The following is a 15,115-nucleotide window of genomic DNA, read 5'->3' as shown; positions in this document are numbered from 1 at the left end:
GAAATACCATTCAAAATCACCCTAGACAATATAAAATACTTAGGAATCTATCTGCCGAGACAAACACAGGAACTTTATGAACACAACTACAAAACACTTTCCACACAGCTAAAACTAGATCTAAACAATTGGAAAAACATTGATTGCTCATGGGTGGGACGAGCTAACATAATAAAAATGACAATCCTACCCAAATTAATTTACTTATTTAGTGCCATACCCATTGAACTACCAAAAAACTTCTTTGCTGAATTAGAAAAAACCATAACTAAGTTCACTGGAAGAACAAAAGATCAAGGATATCCAGGGAAATCATGAAAAAAAATGCAAAGGAAGGAGGACTTGCAGTCCCAGATCTCAAACTATACTATAAAGCAGTGGTTATCAAAACAATTTGGTCCTGGCTAAGAGACAGAAAGGAGGATCAGTGGAATGGACTTGGTGTAAATGATCTTAGCAAGACAGTTTATGACAAACCCAAAGACCCCAGCTTTTGGGACAAAAATCCATTATTTGATAAAAACTGCTGGGAAAATTGGAAGACAGTGTAGGAGAGATTAGGTTTGGATCAACACCTCACATCCTACACCAAGATAAATTCAGAATGGGTGAATGACTTGAACATAAAGGAGGAAACTATAAGTAAATTATGTGAACACAGAATAGTATACCTGTTACACCTTTGGGAAGGGAAAGATTTTAAAACCAAGCAAGACTTAGAAAGAGTCACAAAATGTAAAATAAATAATTTTGACTACATCAAATTAAAAAGTTTTTGTACAAACAAAACCAATGTAACTAAAATCAGAAGGGTAGCAACAAATTGGGAAACAATCTTCATAAAAACCTCTGACAAAGGTTTAATTACTCAAATTTACAAAGAATTAAATCAATTGTACAAAAAATCAAGCCATTCTCCAATTGATAAATGGGCAAGGGACATGAACAGGCAGTTCTCAGCCAAAGAAATCAAAACTATTAATAAGCACATGAAGAAGTGTTCTAAATCTCTTATAATCAGAGAGATGCAAATCAAGACAACTCTGAGGTATCACCTCACACCTAGTAGATTGGCTAACATAACAGCTATGGAAAGTAATGAATGCTGGAGGGGATGTGGCAAAGTAGGGACACTAATTCATTGCTGCTGGAGTTGTGAATTAATCCAACCATTCTGGAGGGCAATTTGGAACTATGCCCAAAGGGCGATAAAAGACTGTCTGCCCTTTGATCCAGCCATAGCACTACTGGGCTTGTACCCCAAAGAGATAATAAGGAAAAAGACTTGTACAAGAATATTCATAGCTGCACTCTTTGTGGTGGCCAAAAATTGGAAAATGAGGGGATGCCCTTCAATTGGGGAATGGCTAAACAAATTGTGGTATATGTTGGTGATGGAATACTATTGTGCTAAAAGGAATAATAAAGTGGAGGAATTCCATGGAGACTGGAACAACCTCCAGGAATTGATGCAGAGTGAAAGGAGCAGAACCAGGAAAACATTGTACACAGAGACTTATATGTAATGATTAAAATTGTGTACAATCGAAGGTAATGGACTTCCCCATTCGTGGCAATGCAGTGTCCCCGAACAATCTGCAGGGATCTAAAAAACACTATCCACAAGCAGAAGATAAACTGTGGAAGAGTAAATACCTATAAAAAGCAACTGCTTGACTACAGGGGTTGAGGGGATATGACTGAGGAGAGACTCTAAATGAACACTCTAATGCAAATACCAACAACATGGAAATGGGTTTGAATCAAGAACACATGTGATACCCAGTGGAATTGCACGTGGGCTATGGGAGAGATGGTGGGAGGGAGGGGAGGGAAGAAAAGAATTGATTTTTGTTTCCAATGAATAATGTTTGGAAATGACCAAATAAAAATTAAAAAAGAAAAGAAAAGAAAAGAAAAGAAAAGAAAAGAAAATGAGACAAAGGAGGTGAACGATCAGAAGGAGAAGGATGTCCAAAAAGCCAAGGAAGAAATTCAGTCTTTAAAAACCAGAATACAACAATTAGAAGCAAGTGACTTCACAAGGCAACAGGTAACTATAAAACAAAATGAAAAGAATGAAAAAATTGAGGAAAATATGAAACATCTCATTCACAAAACAGAAGATTTAGAAAATTGTTCCAGGAGAGACAACTGCATTGAAATTGACTAAAAGAGGGAAGAACAATCAAAAACATTGGGCCAGAGAATTAATTTGCGCCCTATAGGGAAGTAGAAGGGTAACAAACAGACTGGTGGGAAGGGAAGCAATACAAGGGAGGGAGAGGGTAGAGGGGTATTTTAAAAAGACAGTGGAGAAAATAAGAGGGCAATAAGAAGGGAGGGAGGGTAGAAAGAGAAGTAAAATAAGGGTGGGGATTGGGGGGACTGATTAAAAACAAAACATTGATATAGAAGGAAATAGTGAAAGAAGAAAGGGCAGGACTAGGAGTGGAAATCAAAGTGCTGGGAAATACACAACTGATAATCATAACTCTGTGAATGGAATGAACTCACCCATAAAATGCAAGCGAATAGCAGAGTGGATTAGAAACCAAAACCCTACCCTATGCTGTCTACAAGAAATACACATGAGGAAGGTAGACACTCATAGGATAAAAGTAAGAGGATAGAACCAAATCTATTGGGCATCAACTGAGGAAAAGAAGGCAGGAATCAAAATCATGATATCTGACAAAGCCAAAGTAAAAATAGATCTAGTCTCATTCACCATGATCAAGTAGGATTTATACCAGGGATGCAGGGATGGTTCAATATTAGGAAAACCATCCACATCATTGACCACATCAACAAGCAAACCAACAAAAACCACATGATTATTTCAATAGATGCAGAAAAAACCTTTGGCAAAATACAATACCTATTCTTATTAAAAAAGACTAGAAAGCAGAAGGGAAACAACAAATTGGGAAAAAATCTTCATAGAAACCTCTGACAAAGGTTTAATTACTCATATTTATAAAGAGCTAAATCAATTGTACACAAAATCAAGCCATTCTCCAATTGATAAATGGGCAAGGGAAATGGATAGGCAGTTCTCAGATAAAGAAATCAAAACTATTAACAAGCACATGAAGAAGTGTTCTACATCTCTTATAATCAGAGAGATGCAAATCAAAACAACTCTGAGGTATCACCTCACAACTAGCAGATTGGCTAACATAACAGCAAAGGAAAGTAATGAATGCTGGAGGGGATGTGGCAAAATAGGGACATTAATTCATTGCTGGTGGAGCTGTGAACTGATCCAACCATTCTGGAGGGCAATTTGGAACTATGCCCAAAGGGTGCTAAAAGAATATCTACCCTTTGACCCAGCCATAGCACTGCTGGGTCTGTACCCCAAAGAGATAATGGACACAAAGACTTGTACAAAAATATTCATAGCTGCGCTCTTTGTGGTGGCCCAAAACTGGAAAATGAGGGGATGCCCATCAATTGGGGAATGGCTGAACAAACTGTGGTATATGTTGGTGATGGAGTACTATTGTGCTAAAAGGAATAATAAAGTGGAGAAGTTCCATGGAGACTGGAACAACCTCCAGGAAGTGATGCAGAGCGAGAGGAGCAGAACCAGGAGAACATTGTACACAGAGACAAACACACTGTGGTATCATCGAACGTAATGGACTTCTCCATTAGTGGTGGTGTAATGTCCCTGAACAACTTGCAGGGACCCAGGAGAAAAAAACACCATTCATAAGCAAAGGATAAACTATGGGAGTGGAAACACCGAGAAAAAGCAACTGCCTGAATACAGAGGTTGAGGGGACATGACAGAGGATAGACTCTAAATGAACACTCTAATGCAAATACTATCAACAAAGCAATGGGTTCAAATCAAGAAAACATCTAATGCCCAGTGGACTTACGCGTCGGCTATGGGGGTTGGGGGGGGGAGGAAAAGAAAATGATCTTTAACGAATAATGCTTGGAAATGATCAAATAAAATATATTAAAAAAAAAAGACTAGAAAGCATAGGAATAGAAGGATCATTCCTAAAAATAATAAACAGTATATATCTAAAACCATCAACTAATATAATCTGCAATGGGGATAAACTAGATGCATTCCCAATAAGATCAGGAGTGAAACAAGGATGCCCATTATCACCTCTATTATTTGACATTGTTCTAGAAACCCTAGCAGTAGCAATTAGAGAAGAAAAAGAAATTGATGGTATTAAAATAGTCATTGAGGAGACCAAGTTATCACTCTTTGCAGATGATATGATGGTCTACTTAAAGAATCCTAGAGAATCAACTAAAAAGCTAGTTGAAATAATCAACAACTTTAGCAAAGTTTCAGGGTACAAAATAAACCCACATAAGTCATTAGCATTTCAATATAGTTGCAACACATCTCAGCAGCAAGAATTAGAAAGAGAAATTCCATTTAAAATCACCCTAGACAATATAAAATACTTAGAAATCTATCTCCCAAGACAAACACAGGAACTATAAGAACACAACTACAAAACACTCTCCACACAATTAAAACTAGGTCTAAATAATTGGAAAAACATTGGTTGCTCATGGGTAGTGTGATAAAGGATGAATGGTTTACAAAAATTGAGAGATGCAAGCCTCAGAGAGTGATTGACCAAGGGTTACATGGGAGCCTGAGGCTTGAAATATGGGAAAGATTCTATCCCCAAGGGACTTCATCAGAGCTCTCCTGGAAGGTCTTGAGGTTGAGGCTTGGAAAGGCTTTCTCCTAAGACCAACAAAAGGAAAGAAATCTTTTGAATGTGGTTGCTGGCAGCTTTGAATCAAGAAGATTGAAGATAGACTATCCAACTGAAGTTCCTGGCCCAATTGATTAGACTCCTGGTGTGAGACTTGGCTATTGGGGATTTTACTGCTTAGCTTTATAATTAGATAATTTATTATCTAATTATATATATTTATATCTATATATATTATCTATACATATATTATCTATATATAGATCTTATATTATCTATATATCTAATTATATATATAAATAATTTATTATCTATTTATATATATGAATAATAAATTAGATAGTTTACAGATATTAGATGCTAGATAACTAGTATAAGTTTCTCCTAAACCCCTGTTCCTTCCTCCCCTTCTCAACCAATAAATCTTAATTATTTATATGTTCCCTCTTGTTCTTCCTCACCCCAAATCCCAGCATAACAGTAGGATGAGCTAACATAATAAAAATGACAATCCTACCCAAATTAATTTACTTATTTAGTGCCATACCCATTGAACTACCAAAAAACTTTTTTACTGAATTAGAAAAAATATATCAAAATTCAATTGGAAGAACAAAAAATCAAGGATATCCAGGGAAATAATAAAAAAAAATGTGAAGGAAGGTGGCCTAGCAGTATGAGATCTCAAACTATACTATAAAGCAGTGGTCATCAAAACAATTTGGTACTGGCTAAGAGACAGAAAGGAGGATCAGTGGAATAGACTTGGGGTAAGTGACCCAGTCTATGATACAGTCTATGATAAACCCAGAGATCCCAGCTTTTGGGACCAAAAACCACTATTTGATAAAAACTGCTGGGAAAATTGGAAGACAGTATGGGAGAGATTGGGTTTGGATCAATATCTCACACCCTATACCAAGATGAACTCAGAATGGGTGAATGACTTGAATATAATGAAGGAAACCCTAAGTAAATTAGGTAAACACAGAATAGTATATATGTCAGATCTTTGGGAAAGGAAAGATTTTAAGACCAAGCAATAGTTAGAAAAAAATCAGAAAATGTAAAATAAATCATTTTGATTACATCAAATTAAAAAGGTTTTGTACAAACAAAACCAATGCAATGAAAATTAGAATGGAAGCAACAAATTGGGAAACAATCTTCATAACAAAAACCTCTGACAAAGGTTTTACTCAAAGTTATAAAGAGCTAAATCAATTGTACAAAAAATCAAGCCATTCTCCAATTGATAAATGGGCAAGGGACATGAATAGGCAATTTTCAGATAAAGAAATCAAAACTATTAATAAGGAAGAGAAGTGAATCTTAGAATCTTACCCAGATCTTAATCCTTAGGCTCCCATGTGACTCTCTGTCCCATGTTCCTGTCAATCACTCTAACATTTGCATTGCACAATTCTTTTGCAAAAGCCCTCTTTCTATTACAACATGAAAAAGTTTTCTAAATATCTTATCAGAGTGATGCAAATAAAAACAACTCTGAGGTATCACCTCACACCTAGCAGATTGGCTAACATGACAGCAAAGGAAAGCTATGAATGCTGGAGGGGATGTGACAAAGTTGGGACATTGCTGCTGATGGAGTTGTGAATTGATCCAATCCTTCCAGAGGGCAATTTGGAACTATGCCCAAAGGGCGATAAAAGACTATCTGCCCTTTGATCCAGCCAAAGCACTGCTGGGTTTATACCCCAAAGAGATAATATGGAAAAAGACTTGTACAAGAATATTCATAGCTGCGCTCTTTGTGGTGGCAAAAATTTGAAAATAAGGGGATGTCCTTCAATTGGGGAATGGCTAAACAAATTGTGGTATATGTTGGTGATGGAATACTATTGTGCTCAAAGGAACAATGAACTGGAGGAGTTCCATGTGAACTGGTATGACATCCAGGAATTGATGCAGAGTGAAAGGAGTAGAACCAGGAGAACCTTGTACACAGAGACTGATACACTGCGGTACAATCGAATGTAATGGACTTCTCCATTAGTGGCAATGCAGTGATCCTGAACAACTCTGAGGGATCTATGAGAAAGAATGCTATCCACATTCAGCGGGAAAATTGTGGGAGTAGAAACACAGAAGAAAACAATTGCTTGATTAAATGGGTGGAGGGGGATATGATTGGGGATATAGACTTTAAATGGTAATCCTAGTGCAAACATCAACAATATGGAAATGGGTTCTGATCAGGGACACAAGTACAACCCTGTGGAATTGTGTATTGGCTATGGGAAGGGGTGGAGAGAGGAAAGGGAGGGAAAGAATATGATTCTTGTAACCAAGGAATAATGTTCTAAATTGACTAAATATTTTTTTTAAAAAAGAGAGAAGAAAAAAATAACAGAGGATGTAGAATACTATATTTTGAAGAGCGAAGGAACTGGATTTACATCAAGCATAACCTATCCAACTAAAATCAGCATAATCCTGCAACAGGAAAATGGCTATTTAATTCAATAAAAGACTTTCAGATATTCTTGATGAAAAGAACAGAATTTAATAGAAAATTTGATCTGTAAGAAAGAGAAGAAACATAAGAAGAGAAACACAAAAGACCAATTATAAAAAATTCACTAAGGTCAAGTTGTGTGCTTCTCTTTTGTGAATGAAAACTTAGTGAGGGAAAAGGGGAAGGGAGATACCTGGAAACATAATGTTAAAATAAATAAACAAAAAAGATGAAGAAATAAAATGGGGGAATTTTTATATTGGAATTAAATTTCACTAACAAATACAACTAATTGCTGAAGTAGCTTTGAATCTCTAGGGAATCTGGAAGGGAGGGAAATTAATATACTATTTCTGATTCTGAAATAAAGGAGAGGCAAGTGTGGTATAATTCATCATGACCCTGAATTTTAGAGTCACATTCCAAAGCATTCAAAGTCAGCAAAGGTAGAATCCAATGAACCAATTCCAGTAATTCTGCCAGGAAAGTCAACTTAGGTCATATGGAAAACTCTTAATGAGAAAATTCTAAAGATGCAAAAGGAAACAATTTCCATGAAGAAGAAAAGGAGGAAGTTCCAGGGAGATTATTGTGAATACACAGAAAATTTTTGATCCACTTGAATTTTTTAAAATGCATATATAGAAAAGGAAAAGAAGGGCAGGTATCCCAGGAACCCTTGGCAACTCTTTAAAACCATAACTTTCTGAGAAAATGACAATAGGCATGAGTAGGGGAAGTTCTTCACTGGGAGGTTCTTATATTAATGACATGACAGAATTAGTCTAAGAAGGGAAAAGAGAGAAGAGGAAGCTCAAAGATGAAACAGGCTCACTGCTCAAAACAGAGAGGATGATTTTAACAGACCAGAGTGAAAAGGCAGAAATGATTATCTCTAAGTTTGCTTCTCTTTTCTTTGCTAAGAAAAAAGTTTATAGATTGAAAGAATAGATCAATGATTAATATAGTACCAACATCAAAAGTAAATGAGAAAAAAAGAAGGAAAATGTCCATCAGAAACTAGTCAAACACACAAATACATACATACATACATCTCACTGTCTTTGATGAATTCAATTAACCAGACCTAAATAAATCACTGCCCAGGGTTGAACAGGAATGAACTAGATGATATGATTGCTCAATTACTACCTTAGAGTGATAGGCTCTTAGTGTAATGTGTGTAATTAGAGGAACCCCTCCTGATCAACCCCAGATCATGGAGTTGTGGAGCATGCCTGGAGTTGAACATCTTTTAGTGTCATATGTGTTATGCTTAGAATTGGATGGCTTCTGGTGCCATATTGCCCTAGCCTTTTCTGGTGACCCATATGTGTTTGATCTCAGTAATGAAGGGCTTGGCACTTTAGGATGATGTAGTAGCAAAGCAGGGACAAGGGCTACAATTAAACAGTCTCAGAAAGGATTGGCCATAGGGCCATGAAGAGTCATCCACTCAGGAGATTTTAAAGGGAATGATTCCATCTTCCAAGCCTTTCTCTTCCCATATGCTGAGCATATCAAGAATTTTTAAGCCTCTCTTTTGGTTTCCTGTGACAGAAATGCCCAACAGAACTATACATGGCAACCAAAACATATGCTGGCCTCAATGAGAGTAAGGCATATTCTCAAACTCAGCTGTTTCTTAGGTTTGGGTTTTTTTTTTTTTATTGAACATAAGAGACTTAATAGTGACTTAATGATGGACATTTCCCAATGAACCAATCATATCTCAAGGATGGCTGCAATACCTTAAAAGGAAAAAAAAAACAAGCTTAAATTATATAGGGGAAGGGATTAGGATATTGTTCCTACCAGACATCTCTTGGTGGGAGAAGGAGGGAGAAAGAGAGAGTAATTAGCTCCATTTTGGCATCCTCAGTGATTAGGTTAGATTTAGACCTGGAAAGGAATAAAGAGGCCATCTATTTATAGATGAGGAGAAAGACCCTCATCTATAGTACAAAACAGTCAAAGAATGAAGATGTATCTTTATTGACCAAGTTTATCCCTCCCTCTTACTTTGAAGATAAGGAAATCAAGGCCTGGAGAATTAATGATATATAGCCATAAACAACTATTGCCCTCCACTCCAATACTTTTTTTTTGCCTTGCATTTTTCTTGAATATAATATGTATACATGTCTACCCTAATGAAATTTAAGTTCTTTGAAGATATGTACAGTTTCATTTTTTGCTTTGTATCCCCAGTAGTCAAAAATAGTTGACACAGAGTAGATATTTAATATATATTTGATAGATTTGTAAAGACATGGAATTTGCATACAAATTTCACCTGTAGAACAGCCCCAAGCCTCCTATAATTTCCCAAGATAATTGTGCAAATGTGTAATAACTATAATATCTATTAGTTATTCTTGCCTAGGAAGTTCAAAGGTACTCTCAGATAAAGCCTCCTTTCCCTGACTCACCTCTACCCTCACCTTACTTTCCTGTTTAGTGTATGGGGCTGATGAATATTTCTTTTATCTTCTTTTTCTTTTCTTTGTCTCTGGACAGTGCAGATGAAAAACAAAACCTGATGAAGTATGTCATTGTAGTATGGATGACAATATCAAATTTTGGTAAGGAAGCCAGTGAATGGTTTTCCTCTGCCTCTTCTCACAATTAGCTAACTAGTGTGAAGTTTGGTTATTTCACAGACTTTCAAGAATCCCTTCCCATCTAGAAGAAAAAAAAACAAAACAAAATTTATATAAGCCTTCATGTCAAAATTCATGAATGGACTTACATGCTGAACATCTAAAGCTCTGCCATAAACCTGTCTCCCACATTTATTAGGAAAGAATACTAGAAGAGGAAGTAAAGTTCAGGGGTGTTGAAATTCACTTTCAGGTGAGTGGGTGGAGGTGGTGATTTTATTGAGCATAGACCGGGGTTAAGAGATTCAATTGCTGGGTTGTTGAATGAGCAGGAAAACTATTTTTGGTACTTTGGTCTGAGCTAAGCCATGGCAAGAACATTTGTGAGCATATACCACTTCCTTGTTTGGGGATGGTATATTTTCATCAACTTTTATATCTCCTTCCAACTATCAAAGCAACAAATACCAAAAGCGAGACAGTATGGAAGCCAGTGGAGATACTTGACAGTGCTGAATCTGGTAAGTCTAAGTCTGTGCTGCACCAGGGAACAATCTGTCTATTTGCTTTTCTACCATCTGTGCCTCCAGACAGAAAACTTTTGTTCTTAGAAGAAGGAAAAAAGTTCCATTATTTAAGTATTCCTCCTTTTCATTGCCTGAGAGTTTTGGCATTCTGCTTTCCTAAACAATTTGCTCAAGTAACTCATTTGGGGTAATGTCTGAGGGGTGTCTGGGCAAGCCAAATGTCAAGAGGTTTTCTGAAAGGACTCTGACCCAGAATTCTTCTCTAATGATCTCAGTGAAAAAGTTAAACATCGGTGATGACATCATTGATCTCACCCACTGGGCAGAAAGGACTTTCATTCTGGGCCGGAAGCTTTTTAGCTTTTCCAGGGTACTGAGGAAGTTGGTGATAAGGACAACGTATGTTGTGTAGGAAGTGTAATTTTGAATGGAGGAAGCATGCCATTTTTCAGCACGCAGAGAATAGCAGATTTACCTTGGAAACAGCAAACACACTTTGCCAAATTCAGCTCCCACTTCCATTTTTATAGTCTTGGTTTCTAACCAAAAGGGAACAACAACAACAAAAATAGTCTTTAAAAGTATATATGTGAAACTTATTCCCATGACGGTGCCCCTTCTTTTGTCTTTCAAACTCTTTTGGAGATGTAGAAGGTATCCTGAAGATTGAACTGTGAATGAAATGACATTGAGATATATTAAATATGCTTTGAAGAGGGGCATACATTTTAAAACAAGAAGAAAAAAATCCAAAAAAAATTATGGTAGTGAATACTTGGCAGGTTTGGTAAAAATTTAAGCAGCTAGATGGCACAGTGGATAGAAACCTGGGCTCAGTCAAGACAATGAGGGTGCAAATTCAGTCTCAGAGATGTATTAGCTGTGTAAGCCTGGGAAAGTTATTTAACTTTTGTCTGCCTCAGTTCACACAACTGTAAAATAGTGATAAAAAATAGCACCTACCCCACAAGGATATTCTAAGGATCAGGAGATAACATTTGTAAAGAGCTTAGCACAGTCCCTGGCTGAATAAAGACTTATTCCCTGGACTATTGCATGGCAAGGAATTCAGGAACACTTGACAAAGATCCTGCAACTAGGATTATGGCTTTCTTGGTTTGGGACAAGGGAGCAAAGTTTAGAGACTTAGTTAATCATGCTATTAATTTAGAAAAGAAAGGTTTTTCTGAAAGTTCTGTCTTGCTAGAGAAAATGAAGCACAAAAATTGTAAGTGAAGGAGGTTGGAGGGCTTCTGATCTAAAGGCCCTAGAAGTGATGTCTCATTCTCCCAGTTCCAACTTGCGGGACTTGTCTTGGATAAAGAGAGTCCTTTGGATCCATGATGGGCTTGGCAGATTGCAGTTTGAATGCAGCTGCAATGTGTTTGTAAATAGCAAAGCTGCTGCTTGATTTAATCACAGAATTTGCTAAAAAAAACCACATTGTTTTTATAAGACTACAGCAACACAGTAGAAAACTAAGCAGCATGCATCTGTCATGTATTTTTGAGAATGGGGAATAGAAGATGGAAGGAGGGATATGTTTGGGGGCTATGACTGCAGCTATTTAATTTTAGCTCTAGTTTGAATTTCTCTCTATTAATTCAAAGCCAACATGTCAAAAATCAAATTTATTGTTAAAATCCCAAACTAGGTCATTGTCCCAACACTTTCTCTTTTCTGTTAGTAGAGCCACAGCACTCTGGTATTGCTCTTTCCTCTTCTCTTATCCAATCAGTCAGGAAATCCTATTGCTTCTTTCAAATGTCTCTCTCTGCTTTATTCCTTTTACTCCATTCCCAGTAGAACCACCCAAGTCCATTTGGCTGGCTCCAATCCTGAGGTCCCACCCCTCATTATGTCACACCTATTACATTAGGCTCCATACAAGTTTCTGTCTCCACTCCCTCTCTGTTCCAAACTATCCCACATATTGAGGCTAACCTCATCTATTATGATCCTTTAACTGCTTTACTTTTGCCATTTCCTTGCTCAAGGACTAACAGGGGCTCCCTGCTGTCTACTGGATCAAATCCAAACTCTAGTCATCCAAGTCTTCATATGACTCCACCCTATCTGTTCAATGGGAAAATTCTAGAAAGAAAATGGCATCTTATTATTGTGCATTACACAATCAAGCACTTGATAATAATTTACCATTGTCTGACTTTTTCAGTCCCAACTATTTGACAAATATCTATTGAACATTATATATATATATATATATTCAAGGATGATGATAAAAATGTAAAGAATAGGTCCTCACCCTCAAGGAACTGAACAGATCGAAGCCAATTAATGAGGTCCTTCAGCTCCCCATTTTCATTTCCATATCTCAAAACCATTCTCTCCCACCTCCTCCAGAACTTTGTCTCCTCAGTCAAGCTCTTTCTCTCATCAACTTGAATGAAAGAAGACTACCAACGTAGTAATAATAAAGGATTATTATAATAATAAATTGAGGCAAGAAGGGATTGCAATCTGGGGTCCCTCCTGGGCCTGGAATGCCAGGGTGCCCAAGAGGGCGGAGGGAAACAAGGTTATAAAGTATCCTGGGACTCACAGCCTAGAGAAACCATTACTTGGCCCACAGAGGAGACTGGGGAGTTGGGAGAGCGGTATCCCAGCTCAGGCAATTTGTGGATCTAGGATTAGCAAGGCAGTCAGCAAGATAGTCAGCAGCAGCATCCTGTTGGTAAAGGGGAATTCTGTCCTTGACCAAGAGAGGCACAAAGGAACCAAATGTGCTGCTGAACCGTGTTAGTCACCTTCGTTATGAGTTTCTCAGAGAAAAAAAGTCAATATCTGAAAAGAAGAAAAAGGAAAATGATAAGAAAGAGGTCAGCCAGGAGGACCTGAAGTAATGGTCTAAAGAGGGAAACCTGGCCTGCAGGGTGGCATTGGGAAAGACACTGTCAGCAATAGGCTTAAGGGAAAATCTAAAAAATCCTATTAAAATCTAACTTGTAGAATGAACTCTTCTAGTTTTACAGTGAGTAACAGCAAAATATTCTCAGGCTGGTAAATTTACAACCAAATTCTAAAAAGGAACAGATGACTCTAGGTTTTTGCATAGTCTATCTATTTATCTATCTATCTGTCTGTCTGTCTGTCTGTCTATCTATCTGTCTGTCTGTATATCTATCTATCTGTCTATGTGCCTGTTTACATATATACATAGGCACACATTCATATAGGTATAAAACATATGCACATACATGTATAAAATGCACAATATATACATATATGTGTGCATATAGAATGTATATTTAAATGTACATATACAAAATGTGTATGTGTATATATGTAGATACACATGTATAATTGAACCCTACCATCTAATATAGTACTTTCTATGTGCTTGATTTGAAAGTATTCCAAGGCACTCAGTGAAGAATTTATTGATCTCTGCTGTCAGCAGCAACAGTCATGCAGCATTACTAGAGTGATTGAACTGTCTTGTTGGGCTTTATATCATTTGGCATTGGTGAAAGTCAACCTCATTAGCCATCTTCTAGCAGCATCTTTTTACATTTTCATTACCACCAAGGCTGCTTATAAGAATTTTAGTATTGGGGTAGACTTAGGGGAGCTTAATTTCCTTTCTAGGAGGAAAGACAGAAGACACCTCATGGAGATGGGGGAGTGATACTAGCCCTGAGGCAATTCATCACGACTCCAGGAATGAGTAAGATCAGCAAGACAGTCAGCAGTATTCAGCATTCTCATACATCTTCAATTTCTTCTTCACATGAGTCTTCCAACATATTTAAACTGTAACTTAACTATGCTATAAAAGCTTTCCTTTCACCCTTCTATTTCACAGTTATTATTCTGTTTCTCTTTTCTTCTTCATTTCTAAACTCTCTAAAAATTCTCTACTCTTAAAGCCTCTACTTCTCCACTACATGCTGTCCTCACTCCCATATAATCTGTTGTACAAATTACAACTCTACTGAAGTCATTCTTTTAAAAACTGTCCAAATAAAATACCACCAGCTGACATGGTACTCCAAATGCAAATGATACCCTAATCCCCAGCTCTTTTGATATTTTTCTTTTGAAGCTCTCATCTTTTGCCTCTCTGCAGGTTGAGTTTGACATCATTGATAATCATCAAAAGATATCTTTTTTTCTGATTCAATGATACCATATTCTCTCTCTTTTATTTTTTCTACAACCCTAACTGCTCCTCTGTCTCCTTTTCTGGCTTCTCATTCTTTACTCAAACTCTTAATGTATGTGTCTCCAAAAGGATTGTCCATATCTCTTTTCTTTCCTCTCTTTAAACTCCTTCCCTAGATGATTATAGGATAATACATTTAAAGGTTGGTATTGGGGGGAGGAGCCCCCATGGTTTGAAAGCCAAGCCTAGAGATGGTAAATCCTGGCCTTTCATACTTCCTACCTGTGTGACCCTGGGCAAGTCATTTAACCCCCATTGCCTAACCCTTACCTCTCTATTTGCCTTGGAATCAAGACACAGTATTGATTATGAGGCAGAAGGTAAGAGTTTAAAAGGAAAAGTTGGCATGGACATTTGTTGTTGTTCAATTGTTCAGTCACATATGATTCTTTGGGACTCTGTGGACATGTACATGGTGTTTTCTTCATAAAGATACTGGAGTATTTTGCCATTCTCTTCTCCAGTGGGTCCCTACTTTAACTAAGGCAACAATGATTTCCTAGTCACAGAGCTAATAAGTATCTGAAACTGGACTTAAACTCAGACCCCAGACTCTGTGTTTGATCTATTGTAACACCTTGCTAATCATTAGATAACATCCAATTCTTCCT

The 15,115-nt window shown here is 37.1% G+C and overlaps 1 protein-coding gene across 2 annotated transcripts in view; it reads left to right on the top strand.

The window, feature by feature from the left end:
- The first annotated feature begins 8,880 nt into the window (after positions 1–8,880).
- The window catches only part of ADTRP (androgen dependent TFPI regulating protein), a 153,922-nt gene continuing 147,687 nt past the window's right edge, over positions 8,881–15,115 (top strand). For both annotated transcript variants that reach the window (XM_056823435.1, XM_056823434.1), the window contains exon 1: positions 8,881–10,312. In XM_056823435.1, coding sequence (XP_056679413.1) covers positions 10,160–10,312 — 153 coding nt within the window. In that variant the 5' untranslated portion in view covers positions 8,881–10,159. The remainder of the gene's footprint in view (positions 10,313–15,115) is intronic.

The sequence above is a fragment of the Monodelphis domestica genome, chromosome 3 (assembly GCF_027887165.1).
Source record: "Monodelphis domestica isolate mMonDom1 chromosome 3, mMonDom1.pri, whole genome shotgun sequence".
Classification (NCBI taxonomy): domain Eukaryota; kingdom Metazoa; phylum Chordata; class Mammalia; order Didelphimorphia; family Didelphidae; genus Monodelphis; species Monodelphis domestica.
Note: the sequence above shows the minus strand (reverse complement) of the source record. Positions and strands in the feature narration are given on the sequence as shown.